This window comes from Oxyura jamaicensis, chromosome 33 (genome assembly GCF_011077185.1).
Source record: "Oxyura jamaicensis isolate SHBP4307 breed ruddy duck chromosome 33, BPBGC_Ojam_1.0, whole genome shotgun sequence".
Lineage (NCBI taxonomy): Eukaryota > Metazoa > Chordata > Aves > Anseriformes > Anatidae > Oxyura > Oxyura jamaicensis.
In genome coordinates, this window is record NC_048924.1 from 1,044,029 (window position 1) to 1,064,562 (window position 20,534).

General features: G+C 48.8%; 1 protein-coding gene across 3 annotated transcripts; it reads left to right on the forward strand.

The window, feature by feature from the left end:
- Positions 1-8,056: 8,056 nt before the first annotated feature.
- RACGAP1 (Rac GTPase activating protein 1) lies at positions 8,057-16,263 on the forward strand. Of its 3 annotated transcripts, none has more exons than XM_035308891.1 (17): positions 8,057-8,226; positions 9,348-9,436; positions 9,881-10,083; positions 10,454-10,590; positions 10,794-10,863; positions 11,076-11,129; positions 11,780-11,857; positions 11,993-12,110; positions 12,303-12,433; positions 12,584-12,748; positions 13,106-13,201; positions 13,443-13,641; positions 13,931-14,036; positions 14,227-14,359; positions 14,512-14,647; positions 14,907-15,015; positions 15,297-16,263. In XM_035308891.1, the coding sequence occupies exons 1-17, from the start codon at positions 8,096-8,098 to the stop codon at positions 15,370-15,372; spliced, it is 2,031 nt and encodes a 676-aa protein (XP_035164782.1). In that variant the 5' UTR covers positions 8,057-8,095; the 3' UTR covers positions 15,373-16,263. The 3 variants fall into 3 exon arrangements, with proteins under 3 accessions (XP_035164782.1, XP_035164784.1, XP_035164783.1); XM_035308893.1 differs by having other exon boundaries at positions 8,181-8,226; positions 9,352-9,436; XM_035308892.1 differs by lacking the exon at positions 8,057-8,226 and adding an exon at positions 8,751-8,875.
- Positions 16,264-20,534: the final 4,271 nt, after the last annotated feature.

Below are 20,534 nucleotides of genomic sequence, written 5' to 3' on the forward strand. Positions count from 1 at the left end.
CAGCGCTGCCCGAGGCCATCCCCCCTGGCTCCTTGCTCTCTTTTCTGCTCTGATGCACACATCAGAAGCTGAAGCCGTTTTGGAGCTACATGAGAAGAAAAACCCCACGGCGTCAGTGGCCGTGCCGGTGCTTCTGCAAATGGGTCCAGCAAGAGCAAACACGTTCCTGCCGCCCCAGCCCTCGCTGCAGTCCCAGACCACAAGTGGGTACCAGCATCAGGAGCGTGCCCACGGAGGTGAAATGCAGCATGTGCAAGGTGCAGCGCAGGGCGACTGGACCCCCTGGCTTCTCCCTGGGTGCAGATTCAGCCAGTCCCCCCTGCGCCACCCCACTTGTCCCATGCCATTTGTCCGCCTGCACTGCTCCGGCTTTGCTAGGGGCTGTTTGTCCCTGTGCCCTTGTCGCTGCCATAGCACCCGTGAGGATCATATTTTCCTTTCTTCTCTCTGACACCGGTTGCGGCCACAACAAAATTCATTAAGGAACCGCTGAGGATAGCTGGAAGGGGAGCTGGATCCCCACACCCGGGGAGTGCCGGCTCGGGCCAGTGGCACGTGCTCGCCACGGCTGCTCGCTGGAGAAGGCAGCTCGTGTGTCCCGAACGTGCAAACGCATTTTGGCAGCCTGGGCGACTGTGCAGGAGCTGAAGAGTTAACACTGCCAGCATCAAGCATCCTCCAAACAGCACCGATGGGAGCAGCGAGCCTCTCTGCTCCCTGGAAGCTGGCAAACAAATTAAAGCAATGTTGCAACGAACGCGTTTCTTTGCAGCAGAGAGGAGGAGAAGCACTGCTCAAAGGCTGAGGAGACAAAGGCAGCGCAGATGGGTGCTGGGGGACCCAGCGAGCGCCACGTGCTCTGCGCTGCTTTGCTCGGAGCTAAGCTGAGATTTGCTGCTACAGCTCAGTGACAGCGGCTGGAATAACCTGGGGAGGATTTATGGGAAGCACATCAAGGCCAAAGCGGGAACCCGGCTGCGAAGGGCTGTGGCTGACAGTTGCTCTGGTGATGCTGCTTCTCCATGTTTTGCCTCCAGACCGTTCCTCCAAGAGGAATTGGGCTGTGCAGGGAGGGAATGAAGTCTAAATACCCCAGGCGTCTGGATCAGCCCGTTGGCTTCCCCGCAGCCACCTGACACACAGCAGTCCAGCATCTCCGAAAATGAGGTCCCGTTTGGCTGCTTGTGCTCATATTTGCCTTAAAAAGAAATTAATCTGGGAGATGCAAATTCCCTGAAACAATGAAGTGAAGCTGGTGGCTGCGGTGGCCCCGGTGGAGCCAGGTTTGGTGCACGCCAAGGGGGCTGCTGGCACCAGTTTGGCGCATGCCAGCGGTGCGTGGTGCGAGGGCTGGTGGAGTTGGGCAGCTGGGACCTGAATCTGTCGTCAGAGTGCTGCCACTGGTCCCTGGCATGGCCCTGTCCTTGTCCCCCAGCCCCAGAAGTGGCTGGGGGTGGTGGTGGTGGTGTTCTTACCCTCCCCCAGGCAGCCAAGCCCATGCAAGGAGCAGATGGAGCCCATCTTGAACGTGCAGTCTCAGCAAAAGCAAAGCCAATACGCGAGTTAATTACCAGCACGTTATGTGAGAGCTGGAGATTCCCAGGAGATGGCGGGGACGAAGCAACCCCGTGCTCGCCATCCGCAGCCCTGGGAGTTGCTGGAGGGGCCGGGTGGCCTGACTGGGCACTGCGGGAGCCGAGTCTCCTCCCTGGGGGCAGCTTGCTGGCAAAAACCCTCAGCAGAAGGGAACAGAGCTCTGCAGAGATTACCAAGGTGGTATCTGTCCCTTCCCCTGCGGTTTCCCTGCCTGTGCCTGATGAGGCACGTTCATGGGGTAGCTGCAAAGTGCCAAGCAGTGTCTGCAACTCACAAGGCAGTCGTGGCTCTGACTTTGAAAATATGAATGTACCTGAGGGCATAGCGTCTCTTGCCTTTGCCTTACTGCTGAACATAATTGGGAGAGAAAGAGGAGCAGCTCCCAAACTCCCTGGTTTAAAAGCGAATTGTAACTGGGCTTGAACTGCTCGCCCTTGTGCCAGTTCCTCTGGGGCAGCTTCATGGTGTCTCCCCCGGGTGTTTGATGCCCGCCTGGTGACGTGAGGGGCTTCCCAGCCAAAATACCAGCCTGGAGGCAGGGTGCCTGGCTCTGGCCACCGGAGGACGCGGACATGCTGATTTGCCCTTGGTGCTTCCATTCTGCTCCCCATCAGCTGAACTAATGAAGTTTGGACTCGTTAAGTCCACAAATGGCTTCAAACTCGATTGCCCTGGGCTGCCTCGCAGCTCCCATCCACCCCTCCCTTTGTGTGTCTGCCTGGGAGATAAGGATGGCAGTGGCTTTAATTCCTCACTTATGCATCGACTGCCAATTCTCCTGCCCGCTCACCCTTGATAAATATTGCACAAAGATTTGGCTGCCAACGTGCTGGAGATAAAGGTCCAGTCCCGCCAGATCTCCTTCCTCGGTGCCTTTTGTCTTGTTCTGTGTCCAATTTGTTAAACAACCCACCTGCTGCAAGAGAGGCTCTTCCCATCACTGCTCCTGCTTCGGATTATTGCTGAACCTCTGAGTGAGCTCCCTCCTCCCCGCGCCCAGCCTTGGGTGGGAATTGAGGACTAAGAAAAGGCGCTGTCATTTCCAGGCCTTGAATTGTCATTGATCGGGGGATCGATAACGGAGCCTGCTTTGGCTCAGCTCTCTCCCAGGCCCAGCAGGATCCTGCTCACCGGTGTCGTGCAGGATTTGGGGATGCTCCTGTGCAGCAAACCTATAAAGGGAAGCACCAAAGGCTCTGGCAGGGCTTAGGCTTGCTAAAGATCCTCTTCGTACCCCTCTGGCCAGGCTGGATGAACGCAGTTTGGGTGCCAAGAGCGGGGCTGAGGCTGGGAGGCATCACCGGGAGCTGAGCTGCCTCTTGCCCACCCACCACGTCTGGGTTGCTGGAATTCACCCCCAATTCTGTAACCATCCAGGTGACTTTGGAGCCCCAAACTGCTACCTGGTAGTGTGCAAATACCTTATGGAGAGCGCAACGCCGATGAGAGGCGCTTGATTGTGCCGTGGTGAACGGCTGTGGTGTTCAGAGGGAGGATGCCTGGTGCTAGTGCTCTCTGAGACTCAAATTTCAGGGCTGCTGTAGATTAAAGGACAGGCAGAGGCTATTGATTGGGGTGGGGAGGGAGAAACTGAGGATGGAAAGTCTCCAGCAACCTTGTGGCTGTGTATAGATCTGGTTGGCGGCATCTGTTAGAGTTGATCTCCTCCTTTTGCGTCCTGTCAGGCAGCAGAGTGCTGCTGTCCCGAGTGTTGTCTCTCTTTTAAGACTGAATTGCAAAAGAAAACAAAACAAAACCACAATGAGTGTCAGATCTGGAAGCATTTGAACTCAAATGTAGCTTCGCTGACACGTGTCTGTTAGTCATGCTGTCCTGCTGGAAGGGCAGCTGTCCTGGGTGGCTTCAGATGCTGTGTAGCTCACAGGTGTCTGGATTCCCCAGTTTGGAGGTGGCTCTGACAATGTGGTTTGATCACTATCACTTCTAAACCCATAAGAAATGTCATCTGAAGTGCAACAAATAACCCTCTGATTATCTGCTGGATCCTAATGCTACTCCCTGGAGATAAAAGGCTGCAATTTTCCCCCTGGGCTATACAATAATCGCCCCAATTACTCCCAGGCAGTGGTTATTAAACTCATGTCACTGCTTTAATTTACAAAGCAAAAATAATTAAGCAGGTGTCTATGCTTGCTGTTTGGCTGGGAGTGACCAGGGTTATTTCTGCTTTGTTCTGGGAAAGAAGCTCTCAGAAGCTCTGGAAAACCTCCGTGGCCTTTCTGCTCCGCGTGGCACGGTTCTGTCAAAAAAAAAAAGGTACAGAGAAGCTGCCGGATGAGCGACCAAATAAAATACAGTTGGTGTCTCTTAATGCTGGGGTTGGTATCCCAAAGGAAGTGACCTCTATTCAACTATAACATCAGAGGGATTTAGGGAGACAGCTTGGTTACCGAAGCTGAAATGTGATGGGCATATGAATTTAGGCCCTTGCAGAAGTGTTTTGGTTTGGATGGATTGGTGTCGGGTATCTTCTGGCCAAGTGCAGGCACTTCTGTGGAGCGTGGTGCTGCAGGTGACGTTTCCACGCTGCTGCCATGCTTCTGAGTGCACACGAGTGTTTGTTCCCCCCGTCCAAGTGTGCTTCTGCACCCACACATGTCACCTGGCATCCTTCAGGCTCACTTGGACAGGGAGGCTTCCAGGTTTTGTAGGAGATCAGTGAAAGCAGAGAAAGGGATGACCGGACGGAGGGAGGCAGTGCTGGTGAATTATGCATGACAGAGGGAGGAGAGCCGTTATCTGCACGGACAAGGGCCTGTGCCAGGCAGCCCGGCTCTCCGCTGTACCTGTGCCTTCCTTTCGCCCGTGCTTTATCTCCACTCCCAGCTTGTAATTCAGCCCAAATATCAGAGGAAGCTGGAAGATTAATTTTCTGTGTTTGCATGGCAAAGGAGAGGGGACGCGCTCTCACTCCAGGCTCCCAGCTGCTTAATCCGCCGCTGAACCCTGCTGAAGGAAGAGGCAAAAATTTATCAGCATTGGCAAGTTGCTGGTGCGAAGAGGGTTTTGGGGACCCAGTGGCCATGCCGAGCCTGGGGCTGCACACCAGCAGGTTGTGCGCTCTCGCAGCAGGGCCTGGGGTGCTTGAAGTGTATGCAATTGTGAGGGGGGCACTAGGAAAATCCAATCCTCCCCGCCCCCAGTTCTAGGGACCAAAGAAACGTGTGGGGCTTGGGAGAATCGTTCCCTGCCCTGCTGCTGAGCCATGACCTTTGTGTGCCGCCAGCACGGGAGTGCTCATGACTGCAAGTTGCTCAAATATTTAAGAGATGACAACTATATTAATACAAAAAACTAGATAAAGATCCCTTGAGTTTAAAGCAGGAAGCATCAGCTCAGCTCTTATTTTGCAGCCCTCTCCTTTAGCTTACTCCCTGGCTTAAATGAAATCATAAATATCAGTCCACAAAGACCCTTTGTCACTGCATGTAGCTCCTGGCGACAAGAGGTCATTCATTAAAGGCCAGATGAAGGCAATAAAAAGACTCCCATTGTTTTTTAACGAGTTCGGGATTAGGCTGTGGCTCCTCCGCCGACATCAATGCACCATTTAGGTGCATGGAGCAGAAAGGATGGGCTGCGTGGTGCCGCAGACAGATTTGGCTGATTTCATCCAAGCACTCTTTACCCTGATGCTGGTCACCGCTGGAGGAATCATGCAGGCAGGCAATCACAGATAAACCTGGCTGCTTTGGCTTGATGGTGCAAGCTCTGCTCCTTTGGCACCCTCCTTGCAGACCACACGGGCAAGGAGCCGAGCAATATTTTGCACAGCTGAGAGTCGTGGCGGAGGCCTCGCAGCGCCCGATACCACCCAAAGGCATGAATGTGATGCCATCTGCCGGCCTGCAGCTCGGGCCAACCACGAAAAATTAGGAATTCATTCCCAAAAACGTCCAGCTTCCTCCGGCTAAACCCAGGCTGCCCTCCCTGCTCCGCCTGCTGGGTGTTTTCCAAATGCTACTGAATCATTCTTTTTTGAAATCAGTGCTGCATTAAGAGAAGGGCACTAAAAATATTTTTTTTTCTGCCTTTTTTTTTTTTTTTTCTTTTCCCCTAGAGAAAGGTTGCCATCTTAAAGTTTCTAGCTCCCCTTTCTTTGTCTGTTTTGTTGTTTTGTTTTATTTTTTGGATGACTGTTCATGAAGACCATCATGCTCTAACTGGTTTTGGATTAAGAGGAACTTAATAAAGGCTTCCCCTAAGCACAAAACTGCACAAATGGGTTTGCAATTCTGGAGTTAATTAGGCAGGAGCCAGGCAGAGAGATCTGTGCTTGCGAAGCTCCACCAGAAGATGAAGCTGGTAGGAAAGGTTTGTTGCTGCAGGGCCGCTCGCTAGCACAGTGAGGCACCGGGGCAGTTCCCCATGCTTTATGCCCCTAAAAGATGGAGGCATGGGGTCACCCCTGAGCCCAACAGCATTGTCGTAAGCAAAGGTCCTGTGAGCACTACCCAGCAAGGGAGTCGCCAGCAAATGGAGGAGATGAATGGGAGAACAACCAACCGAGTGAGACTGCAGGAGAAGCTGGAGGAGAATTTCTGCTGCCTGAAAATGTGAAGTGCTTCCGCCAGTAATCGCCGGAATCATCAAATTAGCATAAATTCTATTAACGGTTTCCCAGATGAGACATTTCAAGGCTTCTCCCCCCCCCCACTCGACACAAACAAAGGAGAGTATAATTACTTTGCAATAAAGGCCCTCAATCCTCGTGCCTTGTCTTCTGCCTTGAAGTTAAGTGATATGTGGAAGGTGCTTCTGGCCTCCCTGCCCTCACCATGTGTCAGCCAAGGAGGAAGAAACAGAAATCCTACCAAGATTCAGGGCTCCTGCTTCTCTGTCCCGTTGGCTCTGGCCAAGCCATGTCAGCAGATGAGGAGGTTTCTTGCAGGAGCTTTTTTTGTGGTACTCAGCTCCTGACAGCCTTCGAGGTTCCACACATAAGATTTCAGAGGAGTTTTTTTTTGGAAAAACGGTGCCTGAAATCATATGGAGGAAATCTAATTTGCTTAACGTTGAAAAACAGTGCCTAATGCGGTAACTCGCTACAAGCACCATGGGGGCCATAATCTAAAATAATGTGCCTTTTTATTGGCACAAGAATGCAGATGACAATTTAAAAGGGGGAAAATTTGCTTATGAGCAAAAGGCTCCTTAACTCTTAAGAAGGACACTAAAACAACTCGCCTACCTATAAATATGATCTGCCAATAGAGACAACTTAGCTGCAAAGATTTAATTACAGGCAGGAGATGCAGGAGGCTCAGGGCTGTTGATAAAAGAGCTGAACCTCCTCAGAAATGGAGTTACAAGAAGAGCCCGGATGGTGTGTGTGCGCACCAGAGGCTTTCAGCAGGGTCGAGTCTAACTACCAACCTTTGACTTGCTTTCTAGACTGGGTCAAATTGGGATTTTGGATGATTTTGCATACCAAGATGTCAAATATCAAGGTCAGTGTCTTCCTTTGCATTGCCATTGGCTCAGAGGATGAAGAATTTCTTTTCCAGGCCACAGTTCCCCTGTAAAATGTAGATAATTTTGACCATCTTCTGTAAGGAAGCCTCATTACTCTTTACTCTTCAGGGAACCTTGAGGCTTTTTGTAAACTATTATGAATTAATTATTATTAATTAAGTTAAAGCAGACTATATAACCTAAATAAAACAGTCCTGGCAAAGCAGCTGGATGTTTGAGAGCAATCTGCTTTACGAACTCACTTTTCCACTTAGCAATTTTAAGCATTTAGTTCCGCTTTCTAATTGCTAATATCCATTCTTCAATTACCCGCTGTTTTGTTTCAGATTTAAAAGATTAAAGTGCATTGATATTTTATGATTAAGCAATTTCGCTTCTTGTAATTGTTGGGTTTTGGTTTGTGTTTTATCTGTTTGCATATTAAATGTCTGCGACTGGAGGAGTTGTACGTGCCATGAAATGGGGCTTTGCTTTTTTTTTGCACATGGGACAGGTGGCTGGCTGTTACTCAGATTAACATTTCAAAGAAAAAAATCAGCCGAGGCATCATTTCTCTCAAGGGACAGCAGTGAATAAACAGCCTTCCAGTGAAATATCAGTTCTCTGCGTCACACCGAGTGTCACTCTGCAAAACCGGTGCATGGGGGGCTCTCACGTTCCCCCAGCCTTTGCCATTGGCATAGCTTCAAGTCACAACGGGGCCTCGGGCTGAGGCTTTTTTTTCCCCAAACAGCAGCTTTTTCTGCCCAAAACAGCCCTTTGGTGCCAATGGCTGCAGTAGAAGCAGCCCTCGGTTTGGGGAGTTTAGGCCCTGCCGGCATCGCCCGCCTGCTCCGTTGCTAAGCAACGCGGGCTAGAAACAGCTACCAACAGTAAAGATGGCGCCGCTTCGCCTTCATCACGCGACCGCGGCCCACCCTCACTCTGCTGCGTGTAGAGGAGAAACCTTGCCCTTAACAGACATGGCGCCGGCTTGTCTTCAGACGCGCGGCGAGCAGAGCCAATGAGAGGCCGGGAAGGCGGAGCGCGCCTCGGGATTGGCTGGCGGCAGGGATTCAAACCGAATCGCGGGGCGGTTAGCCTGGGCGGTTGGAGCCGGGGCTCGCGCCGCGCCGGGCCGGGCCGGCGGCTGAGGTGAGTGGGGCGGGGGGCGGCTGAGGCGAACCGGGGGGGGGTTTGGGCACCGGGCTGGGCACCGGGCTTCGTCCTGTTTTTGGGGCTAGCCCTTGCCTGAGCCCTCCACCACCCAGGGGAGCCGGCTTCGGGGCCTGGTGCCCGTTTACCCGAGAGATTTTTTTTTTAAAATCTGATTTAATTTTATTTGGTTATCTTCCTCATAAAAGCCCCCCTATATGTGCGTGCGTGTGGCTGTAGGGTCCACACGTGCCCCCATATAAGTATGTGCTTCTGTAGGGTCCATAAAAACCCCCCTATGTATATATATGTGTGTGTGTCTGTAGGGCCCATAACTGAATAAAACCCTTTGGAGCTTTCCCTGGTGGTCCCCAGAGCATTTCTGGTGTGTGTTGCCCTCCCTCCTGGTACCTCTCCCAGCAGTGCCTGCACCTGCTGCTAATTTTTTAATTGGGGTTGCCCTTGTGGGCTCCAGCAGCCTCTTGCATTGGAGAAGTGATCTCTGTGGTGCTGAGCTGGAGAATTTCCCCTTCGTTGCTTCTGTTTATGCCATTGTTGCTACTGTTTGAGGAAAATGTGCTGACTGTCTGCGTTTTTAAAAGCTATTTGCAGCAGGAGCTGTACTTAAAATGCAGCTAAATTTAAAACGGTATTAAAATTCCCCAGAATGTTGCTTCTATTTTTATCGTCGGAGCTCTGAAAGCTTACAGGTTTTTAGTGGCCTACATAGTACCGAGTTACTCACAGCCTGGGCTCAAGCTGTGCTCTGCAGCCTTTCAGAAGGAAAAGAGTTTGGGATCCCTCACTTTGCCTCGGGCTCTGAACCTCTGTAGTGTACCGGAGGTTATTTGAGGCAGTCAGGTGAGGAGCCATGCTGCCTCTACATATGGCTGTGCTATCCTTAAACTGTGGAGGAATGAGGGTCTGTGCTTCCTAGGAAAGTGTTTAGATGCATAGATCTCCATGAAACATATCTCTTAACGTGTTTTTGTTTGAGCAGCTTCCAAAATTTGCCTTAAATCCTGAAGCGAGTTCTCTTTTCTTTGGGCTGGTAACACATTTTCCATTTGGAGGTGGGAAGAAAGGGCTGGGCTGGTTGTTTAGTTCTGGTTTCTTGGCAGGAAGATGGAGGCCGCCACGCCGAATTTACTGCGTATGCTCGATCAACTTGTGCGCCAGGCTGAAGTTTTAAGTGAAGGAAATGAATACCGTAAGTTGTGTTTCAGTGGGCAGCCTAAGTGGGATGTACTGTGCTTGTATGTTTATAAACTTACAGCAAACATTATTAGCTGTTATTGAAGAATCTGTTGATGAGGCAGTGAGTAATAAGACTGCTACAGGCACTCAGATTTGAGGTTTCTTCCTGCGTTCTGGAGAAACGGGAAGTCACAGACTGACAGTAAGCTGACTTGATCTGTGCAGGGTCTCATTCAGGGTCTTTTCAGACCGAATCCTGTGTGTCAGTATCGAGCAGAAAAGCTGAAAGATCTTGTGAGCATCTAGAGTGTAGCTGGGTTTGCTGAAAGGCTGGCTTTGCAACTCTCTTCAGTTAAGAGCATGCTATATTAATAGAAACCTACCCTCAGTGAAAGGAGGGTTGCTGCATCTCCTCTGCTTGCCTGAGTAGTTAAAGATGCATTTGCCTTTTCTCCAGAATTTATTCAGTTAGCAAAGAACTTTGAAGAGTATCGGAGAAGACTGCAGAAAATGGAGCAAGAGCTTGGTGGGTACAAAGATCATGTGATGAAAATCGAAGCTGAATGTAGTGCTTTGGGTGTGAAGTTGAAACATGCTCGCAATCAAGTGGATGTGGAGATCAAACGCAGGCAAAAAGCTGAAATGGACTGTGAGAAGCTGGTGAGTATTTCCTTTACTACCAGTTAGCTCCAGTTAACGTGAAGAGGAGGTGGTTAAACTGCATTGATCTATGGAAAATAAGGACTGGCACTCGTGATAACGTGTTGCCTGGAGAGGAAAACAAACCAAACCCCACCACCAACAAATTGGCTTGGCTCCTTGGAGCAGCCTTGTGCTTTGGTTTGGAAAAAGGCGAGTGGCTGCTGTTCAGAGTTACCTGGCAGAGCACGTGCTTTGCAGCTCTTAGCAGTGTATTGCCACAAGTCCTGAGAGCTTATCTGTGTGGTATCTCGAATACCTGAGATTGGTTCCTACAGTAATTAAACACAGTTTATCCTGTGGCAGCTTCTGATATTATCTCTCTTTCCAGGAGAGGCAAATACAACTGATTCGAGAGCTGCTCATGTGTGATGCATCGGGGAGCATTCAGCTAAGTGAAGAACAGAAGTCTGCCCTTGCCTTTCTTAACAGGCCACAGGTTTCTATGGGAGGTTCAGGCAACAAAAGGTAGGCAAAATAGTGTTTTGTCTGAGCACAACAGTAGCAAATATTGATCTAGCTGCCTGTGTGTCTGTGACACGCTGTGTCAGTATCAACGGAGTTTGACTATATGGCCCAGTTTGAAATAAAGCTCTGGAGAGATGATTTTGGGGTTGTGGCTGATGGAAGGCCAAGTTAATGAATGTTTCTTCTAATTTTTGTTTCTTTAGGCTGTCTACAATTGATGAATCTGGCTCAATTCTGTCAGACATCAGCTTTGACAAGACTGATGATTCACTGGTAATGCAACTCGAAGTCCTGAAGGTTTCTTCCCCTATAAAACCTCAGGGATAGTCTCCAGAGACCCCTTGTGTTTAGATTACTGTAGTATTAGACTAGTAGAGCTGATCTGCATTTCTCTGGTGTGCCATTGGGTAGAACTTAATGAAAGCCCAGACCAGAGGCTGTGTGGTATTTACACTGAACTAACCAGTACTGTTTATTTCCCACAGGACTGGGATTCCTCGATGGTGAAAGCTGTCAGACTGAAAAGGAGAGAAAAGCGGGTACGTTCAATTCTTTTGCTTCAAATAGATGCCGCTGTTAGCCCTAGCTAACACGATGTCACCATCTGTCATCTCGCAGCCACCTATAACGATGTTGAGCTGCTAGTCGCAATCAAACTTCAGTCGGGTGTGCTTCTACTGTAACTCAGACCTGCTGTGTGGATTCTGTGTGAAAGTTAATTAAACACGTACCTTGTGATGGCCTAGAGTTTGCTAGAAAGCATTTTAAAATCATTAACAGCTACTGCATTAGGAAAAAGTCTGTAGGAAGCTGAATGTTTTCCTGTACGTAAAGGAGCTTGTGATTGTTTTGGTCTGCTGTTAGCGTGCAGTAGGCACAGGTGGGAAAGGACAGCCTAAAAGCATCACTAGTAGAGTTAGGAGTCTTGGATTTGATCAGTTGCTGCTTATTTTTTTCCTCTAAATGGGTATTGATGGATTATAAAGCTGGCTAGGAAAATTATTGGAAAGAGCTGCATGTTGAGGCCTCCTGATTATCTTGTGGTTTGTAATGAAAGTGGTACTGTAGAGAACTTAATGCTGTTGTGCTGTGTGCAGACAATGTTCTGCTCCTCTAATTCTACTGAGCTCCTGTAACGCGAAGTTGATGGTATACGTGCCTTGTAGACAAAAATACTGTCTCCCTTCAGCGATCTTCTAGGCAGTACATTGAAGGCCCGCCAGGTCCTCAGAAGAAAATACGATCAATTGGCTCCGCTGCAGACCAGGTATGGTGGTCCCAGCTGGGTTCCTGTGCATTAAAATAGTTGGTGTTAGTGCGTACCTGTTTCCAGGGCCAAAAAACTAAAACAAATCCCTTGTCCTGTCAGTATTGCTGTAACTAACACTACTTCTTGTTACAGGGAAATGAATCCATAGTAGCAAAGACAACTGTTACTGTCCCCAGTGGTGGTGGCCCAATTGAAGCCATCTCTACCATCCAGACTGTGCCTTATAGCCTGAGAAGTCAGAGGAAGAGTGGTAGGTGTCATGTCTCCATTTGTCCTAGTCCTGAAGCAACTACGTAGTGGGCTGGAGGCTGTCCTGTAACATTAGTTACCTTCCTCCAGGACCTAAGCAGCTGCCTCTGATTTTATAATGCATTTTTTTTGGAGCCAAGATTACACAAAGGAGTGATTCCCACCTAGCCAACACTCCTCTTCTGTCTTCCAGGTCCTTTGCAGCCTTGGAACAGTGAGTCAAACTTGGGCAATAAGCAGCTGGAATCCAAATCAGAGAGTAATGGCTCTTGCACCCCCCAAAACAATGGTGGAGTGAGGCTGCATGAATTTGTTTCAAAAACGGTAGGTCAGGAAGAACTTGCAAGTTCATCTCGCTTCATTAAATGTGTGTGTTACTGTGATATCAAGCTATTGATAAGAGGCCATCAGCTGTTATGTCTCGAGTCGATACTAACCATACCTATATAACATCTACATGTTCTGAATCATTAGGTTATCAAACCGGAGTCGTGTGTTCCTTGTGGAAAGAGAATAAAGTTTGGAAAAATATCTTTGAAGTGCAGAGGCTGCCGTGTGGTCGCTCATCCAGAGTGTCGGGACCGCTGTCCCCTTCCGTGTATCCCCACCTTGACTGGCACTCCTGTTCAAATTGGAGAGGTAAGTGAGCTTGGGGGACTATAGCTGCTGGCACAAATAATCCTAGGTTAGAGGTGGAATGTGCTTAGGTTCCGAGTCTGCCTTCTGCAGAAGAGCTCCTGTTGCTCAGAGCTGCATAATGAAATACAAATGAACTTAAGTATTGCTCCAGGATGATGGGGATGATTTGTTAAAGTCTCAAGTCGTACATGTGGCAGCTCTGCATATGCAGCCCTGCAGCATCGTGCTGAGGGGTGTAGTATTGCACTTCCCAGGGCTGATGAAGGAGAAATAATGTGTGTTTCTGAGTCTAGATCTCTCTAGGTTAGTCTTGGAGACTTGAGTACCTTATTTTTTTTCTGCTCTTTTACCTCTTAGGGGATCTTAATGGACTATGTCCCTTCTGCTCCTCCAATGATCCCTTCCATCATAGTGCACTGTGTTAATGAGATCGAGCAGCGAGGGCTACATGAGGTAATAACAAAATGAGGTGTGAAACTGCTAATGAAATAGGTTGTGGTGTTGAGAAGAAAATCGTTAACCCAAATGGCTCTTGTTTACGGGGTGTGTAGTGCTGCTCAGTGGGGTGACTCTGTGAGTGAACGGCAGTGTCTGCGCAGAGTGCTCAGGTGTGGAGGGAAAGTGGGAGCAGAAGAATGTAGGCTTTGTATGTGCAGTCTACATTCTGCCTGAAAGCAAGGCTTTCTGCCAACAGATGGGCCTTTACCGGATATCTGGCTGTGACAAGACAGTGAGAGAGCTGAAAGAGAAGTACCTGAGATCAAAAAACATTCCTTTGCTCAGTAAAGTGGATGATATCCATGCTATCTGCAGCCTTCTAAAAGACTTCCTACGTAGCTTGAAAGAACCCCTTCTCACGTTCCGGTTAAACAAGACTTTCATGGAAGCTGCAGGTAAGGAGATGCTAAATGACACCCTCAATACTTTACAAAAGGCTTGATGGTCACAAGTTTATCTGACGCGTGAGCTGGCACGCTTCAGGGCTTCTGCTGGGATGGTCTCTTCTGCTGTAGTGTTCTGGAAAAAGAAAACTTCTAGTGTTTGGGCAGGATATGGAATTATTAGAATGGTTAGTTCCTAGTTTCCTTGTTCCTCGGGCAGCTCTCACTGTGAGGGGAATATTACAGCTGTGCATTTAAGACTGCTTTCTCAGGTCTAAACATTTTTTCCCCTCTCCCCCAGAAATCTCAGATGAGGACAACAGTATTGCTGCTATGTACCAGGCAGTTGGTGAACTTCCTCAGGCTAACAGGGAAACCCTAGCGTTTCTCATGCTTCACCTGCAGCGGTATGTTCAGATGGACTGAGAGGTCTGGAGGGGGGGGATATTGCCACTGGTCCTTCTCTAATTGTCTCTTATGACCACTTGTGAGCAAAAAGTCTTAGTTCTTTTGGAGGCTGAAGTGTGTGTTGGCTGGGGGGCTGTGTGGAAGGTGAAAGGGGGGGGAAGCTACTTTTATTTTTTCCTTTAAATATAGGGTGGCTCGGAGCCCAGACACTAAAATGGACGTTACCAACTTGGCCAAAATCTTTGGCCCCACGATAGTTGCTCACGCAGTGCCTGATCCTGATGCCATGACGTTACTGCAGGACACTAAGCGGCAGCCCAAGGTAGGTCAGCAGAAAGGACTGATGTGAGTAATGTGTCCCACGTGAAGAATTCCGTCAGGAGGGAGACGAGGTGATACCTGTCTGTGCATTAATGCTGTGTACCACTTTCTAAACCACTTTCTAACGTTAGCTACTCATGGGTGTTTCTGTAGGTAGTGGAGCGGCTTCTGCTGCTGCCCATGGAGTACTGGAGCCAGCTGATGCTGGTGGAGCAAGAAAACATTGACCCAGCACACATAATTGAGAACACCAATGCCTTCTCCACTCCACAGACACCAGATGTTAAAGGTAACGGCTGAATGCTGCTCTATTGGCTGTGCAGCTGCTGTATGGAAAATAATGATCCTCAATCAAGGCTGCTTGTGAGAGTGTTGGAACTAGCCATCCCTGCATGCTTTGTGCAGGAAGAGGGAAGGAAAGCATGCCAGAAAATACCAGATTTGTCTAGTATCTTTGACAGATGCTAGGCGATGTCTAATGTTGCTTGCCTAGCAGTAAAAACTCAGCTGTCCTCATGTTGCTCACTTCATTGCCTGTGTTTTGATAGTGAGCATGCTTGGACCGCTCACCACTCCGGAACAGCAGCTGTCCAAGACGCCGTCATCTAGCTCCCTGTCCCAGAAGGTCCGCTCTACCTTCAGCATAACCACCCCCAAGTAAGTGCCGCTGGGTGCTTTTATGGAAATGTTGGTATGCTGCAGGTGGTGTGGGTGTTCAAGGAGAAGCAAAAATACTCTTTTGGACAGAGTTCTGGGAGCAGCTTGGATTTACTACTTGATCTTCTCTCAGTGCTGCAGTAACAGTGCAAGTTTCATAACGGTTAATGAGCATGACCTTACGCTAGGGAGAGGAACACTTTGAGAGGCGGGTAAAATTTGAGTAAGTAGACCTCTATAGCCAAAAGCCAAACCTCATTTTTCTACTTCTCTTGAACTAGATTTGGGAGCAAAAGCAAGTCAACAAGCCAGCTGGGGCGTCAAGCCAACTTCTTTGCCTCTCCTATGCTGAAGTGAAGCGGACCTGGGAGTTAACGTCATCCTAGGATTTGCACACCAACACTTATGAGTACAACAAACACAACTCCCCTCCTTGGCAGCTTGTGAAATAAGATATTTTCCTTTTATCTTTTGGCTTAACTAAGAATTTTAAAGTTTTTTTATTGTGCAATGTATTTTATTACCTAATGCTGTGTTGCTTTTAGTATTGGTGAAGAAAGTAACTACAGGATCTATTCAAAGTATTAATTAAAAAAGAAATTGCTGAACTCGCTGACGCTTTCCAATAGCATCCTCTGCCTGTGTTAAGTGAAACAGAATTGTAACTTGTATTATTTTTTTTCCCCCTAGCATGTAGGCTAGGCTGCTGCATGGTTGCAGGAGCAACCCACCCTCCTCCTCCCATTGACTGAACTGTGTCAGAATCCAGTCTTTCAAACAGCTCAGGAGTCTGTCATTCTTGGCTTGCACTGTGGTGGTGCAGCCTGTAATCCTGACGGTGGCGTTGTTGCATTTGTCTCATCAGGCAGAAGACACTTTAACTGCCTCAGGGACTGTGACTTTTCCTAAAGAAACACTCCCTGATACTGTTTACAAGGGGAAAACTCTGTAGAGGAAATCTTGTAGAGGACTGTCTTTAGGTACAAGGACACCAATCCTGAAGGATTCCGGGGTACTCAAAACTAATTACTAGTGGTGTTCATGCTGGTGAGGGGAATGAGGGTCACTTAATAGCACCCTTGTTTTGGGGAGTCTCTGCTTTCTGAAATCAGATGTGACCTTGTGTAGTGCTGCATGGAAAAACTTTGGGAGAATGTACAAAAGTTTATCAACTGGCTGTTTTTTTTACTGAGCTCTGGAAAACTGTCCTAACCTGTGCAGCGAAGTAAATCTTGAAATTCCATGTGACCTGTGGTTCTGTACTCTAGCTAATGCCTCTTATTTGTGTTGTGGAGTTTTGGCTGGGGCCTGTGTAGTGTTACACAAGGCTCTGGTGCTACATGACTCTTGTACTGCTGATTACTGCCATAACAACTAACAAATCTGGCAGCTTGGGCTGCTGGGGTGCAGGCTCATTGGCCCAGAGGAAGCAGAAGAACAATTTTGTTTCCTTGCTGTTACAGGAAGCAAAATAGTTTTGTCTGAACATAGGGGCCTGCGTTGTCTCCGTTTGGTGTGGGGTCTGCAGGGTGAAGGCTTCTCCAGCCTTGTTTGCACCCTGGCTCTGACACCCTGCAGGAGGTGCTCCTGATCCCAGCTGGATCCACTCTTCCTGGGATCCACTACAAGGATGGCTGCTGTGCACTGAGCACGCTTTGCTGTGGGCATAACATCAAGTGAACGAGCAATAGGACGAGAGGAAATGGCCTCAAGCTGTGCCAGGGGAATTTTAGGTTGGATACTAAGGAAAACTTCCCTTGAAAGGGTTGTGAAGCATTGGAACAGGCTGCCCAGGGAAGTGGTTGAGTCACCATTCCTGGAGGTATTTGTATTTAAAAGACATGTAGATGCTGTGCTTAGGGATGTGGTTTAGCAGTAGGCTTGGCAGTGCTAGGTTAATGGTTGGACTTGATTTTGAGGTCTTTTCCAACCGAAATGGTTCTGTGACTGTCACTGGCAGGGAGCAGTGCCTCAGCCTCTGCCTCTTTTGCTGGGCAGTGCAGAGTCTGAGGTTTACTGACTGATCCTCCAGTGGAGAAAGTACTTCCCTTCATGGCAGGATAGGGGAAACAAAACTGAAAGAAAGCAGCTTAAACCAAAAAAAGAAAGCAGCCTGCTTTACCTGCCTTGAAGCTACTGCCTTCCCTTCACAAAATGGGACTGGGGCCTGAGTAAACAAAGGGGCAAGGAGACCGAGTGGTCACAGCAGCATCTGAACTCACCCTGGAGCCTTCCTGCCTGAGAAGATTGTTGCTAATATCACAGCTTTTAGGAAGCAACAGGACTGAGATGATGGAAGAGGGGTGTGTTCTGCAGTCCTGCAATCCAGTATTCATGGTGGTGTCATCATTAAAAGGCCGTGGAGTGTGAAGACCTTGGCACTGGGGCTCGTCAAGCTGGTTTTGTCTAAAGCTGCCCTGACCTGCCCAAAACTTTGCTGTAGTTTGCTCTTCCAGGTAAACAAGCTAAACAACTGCCTGGCAAGGAGGTGGCTGTTACCTAATGGGTTTTAGTAATTGAAATTGTGTAGTTTTATGTAACTCTGGGGTATGGTGGCTGTGCCTGTGGTGAATCTGACGGATTTTCTTCCTTTAAGGAGCAGGTAGGGCTAGCAGGTGTGGTCTGTGGGCACAGAGGACAGGATGGCCCCAGGGCTATTAGCAACTCATCAGTAACAGATCATTAAACATCATTAATTAACACAGCTTTGGTAGGTGACGAACTTAATGGTAACAGGAAAAAAAAAAGTAAAATGTGACATAGTAACTGTGAATGTAATGGGGAATTGCAGCTGTGTGTGGAAAGGAAGTGTAGAGAGTAGAAGAAAACATAAAAATAGCCTCAATTAGACCCTAAAATGAGGAGGAAGAAACAATCATATTCTTCCCAGCAAAGAGGAGACAAAACCCCATCAACATCGTATTTGTCTCTAAGAAGAGCTCAGGATGCTCATGAGTCACTGTAGCAATGCAAAGGAGCATGGGAGAATTTCTCATCAAAGGAAAGGGGCAACTTTCTTTTTTTTTCTCTCCAATTACTGGCAGCCCTTAATAGAAATGGAGTAATTTGGCTATTAATAGTTCTCACTGCCGTAACTGGCCTGGTGATGAGGCTGAGGCAGCGGTTGGACTATTGGGAAGTCCTAATTCTTGAATCCTCACAAAAGCATGTTCTTTCTGTGCCTTCTGGCTTGCACCAAGCCCCTTCTCCATCACCTGTTGTGACCAGGACCGTGTCATTCCACCAGTTATTTCTGCAGATGGAACAAGCCCAAGCTGCACCTCCTCCCTTGCCTCTTGTGTGCCATCACTAGTATGGCCAGCTCAGCACCAGCGTTCCCACAGCCCAAATTCTGCCTGCCCTCTTAGGACTGGGCGAGTTGGATGACGGACAGGTTTTTGGGTTCCCTGGGCCAGGAACCGTGGGCAGTGCTGGCAGCACGGAGGAGAAATTCAGGGCACGAGTTCCTCAGGCCTGGGCAACAGCTCTTGGCTCTTCTGCTAATATTAGGACTGTTTTGAGGATGATTATGGTTCTGTGAAATGGCTATTAATATCATACAAAGCCTGGATGGAAGTCAAAAATAACAGCAAATGAGAAAACTACTAGCTGCACAGCCAAACAGGAAGTACAGGCAAGGCTTGGTGCTGCGAGAGATAAACAGTGGGAAGGAAAAGCAAAAGAGCTGCAATGAGATGCAGAGATGAAAAACGCAAGTAGCTGTGGAGATCGCCTGAAAACAGTCCTTGGCCCCGAAACAGTTATGTTCCATCGGCTAATGCTGATCAAATGCTCCGAGCTGATTGAAAGGAAATCCTGGTTTATTGGCCCAGACGTTTCCCGAGTTTGCAAACACACCCTAAAGTCCTAAAGTCCCCCCGCTGCCTGCTCGGGGAAGGGAGGGGTTCAAGCAGCTTGCTGCGGCCATGCCGTGACCGTACCCCCCTCTGTGCCTTGGGAGTGGATTCCTTTCTCTCTTCTGCCTCTTTCTCCCTTTGTGCACAGGAGTTTGCTGCCCGTGGCAAGCCTGTGCTTCTGAACCCTGGTTTTCATCTTCCTTTTTGGTAGCTATTGTAACCGCAGTAATCCATGAGCAGAGCCGGGGCATGAGCTGCTTGCAGGAAGAAATAATCCTTGTAAGACCGAATGAACTGGCTAGAAAAAGAAACAGCAAAGGGGCTCTGAACCCCCAAACTGCCCGGCACCGTGACGAGGCAAGGCAGAGCCTGGAAATGCTGCTCCCCTCAGTGTGGAGCCTTAGGGGTTAGGAAGCTTCAAGGAGCTTAAGCTGAGTAGCTAAGGCCAAAACTAAAAATACATTGAGGTGCGGCAGCAGGATTTCCCTGACAAAGTTTGAGCCCTGGCCGGATATTTAAAACCTTTCTCTTACTAATTGCATTTAATCTCCCTGTTGGCACTGAAGCACAGGTGAAGCTTCTATGAGTAAGAAGGCACAAAACAAGAGGGCAGCTTTGGTTTCTGCTGTGCTTTTGCACATCCTATTGCCTCTGCTACTCCTGCCTGCACTACTTAGTGGCTCTGCAGGCGGCTGTTCACACTTCTTCAGGGAAAGGAGCCGGCAAAAGCAGAATTTCACTGGTGTCACTGCACCTGCACGGAGGTATTTGGTTCATACGCTTTTCCTGGTTATTGCACAACCCCCCTGGACAAGAGCTGCGCTGCCAAAAGCCAGCGGCCACCACCTGCTCAGAAGCTAGAGGAGGCTCAGAGGCTTCTGCACAGCCTTCAGTTGCTCTTGGGTCCCTGCTCTGAGCCGTAATTTGTGGCAGTACGGGCATAACCGTGAAAGCACAAAGAATTAAGCCAGGCAAGGCTTATGGAGAGATGCAATATATTTTATTAGACCCAAACAGGCAAGCTTTCCGCTAGACAAGGGCTTAGATACTTCAGCAATGCTTATTTTTTTCCAACTCCGTGCTACAATTGTGCCTAACTCAGTAATTTGCACCAGCAGAGGGCACAGGGTTTCCATCGGAGAGCCCAGGGGAGGGGGTGTCTGCCCTGCATCGCAGCAGGATTAGTTTTTAACAATATTCCCCCTTTTTCCTATTTATTTGGAGGAAAGGACGCACATCTGGAAATGGGAAGGTTTTTAGGGATTGTTTAAAGAAAAAAGTAGGGCTCGGGGTGATTGACAGAGCTGGAGCTGCTCGTGGAAGGCATTCACCCCTCTTTACCTCTCTGTGCGTGCCCTGATTCCTCTGCTCACCCAAACTACCTGATGGGGGAAACCCAGATCAGTTGAATTCCTCCAGAGAGGAGTCCCGGACCTTCTGCGTTACTGGTACACGATGTGTAGAGGATTTGCTGCCCTGGGGTGATGCAGGGAGGTGGCGGTGAGTTTCACTCCAGACCCGCCTGCTCCAACCAACTTGGCCAAGAGATGCTTGCTACCAGCCCTTGCTGCAGGTTTGTTTCTCAAGCACGGAGAGCAGCAGAATGGAGCCGTTAAGCCTTTCAAAATCTTAGGCTGAAATACCTTCCTACCATCTTTCCTC

Excerpts from the sequence above, each read along its gene's own strand:
- RACGAP1 (XM_035308891.1), top strand. The coding sequence starts at position 8,096 with ATGAGAGGCCGGGAAGGCGGAGCGCGCCTCGGGATTGGCTGGCGGCAG. Across the intron at positions 12,111-12,302 it reads GAGAAGTCAGAGGAAGAGTG|GTCCTTTGCAGCCTTGGAAC; the intron begins GTAGGTGTCATG and ends TCTGTCTTCCAG. Across the intron at positions 13,642-13,930 it reads GACTTTCATGGAAGCTGCAG|AAATCTCAGATGAGGACAAC; the intron begins GTAAGGAGATGC and ends CCTCTCCCCCAG.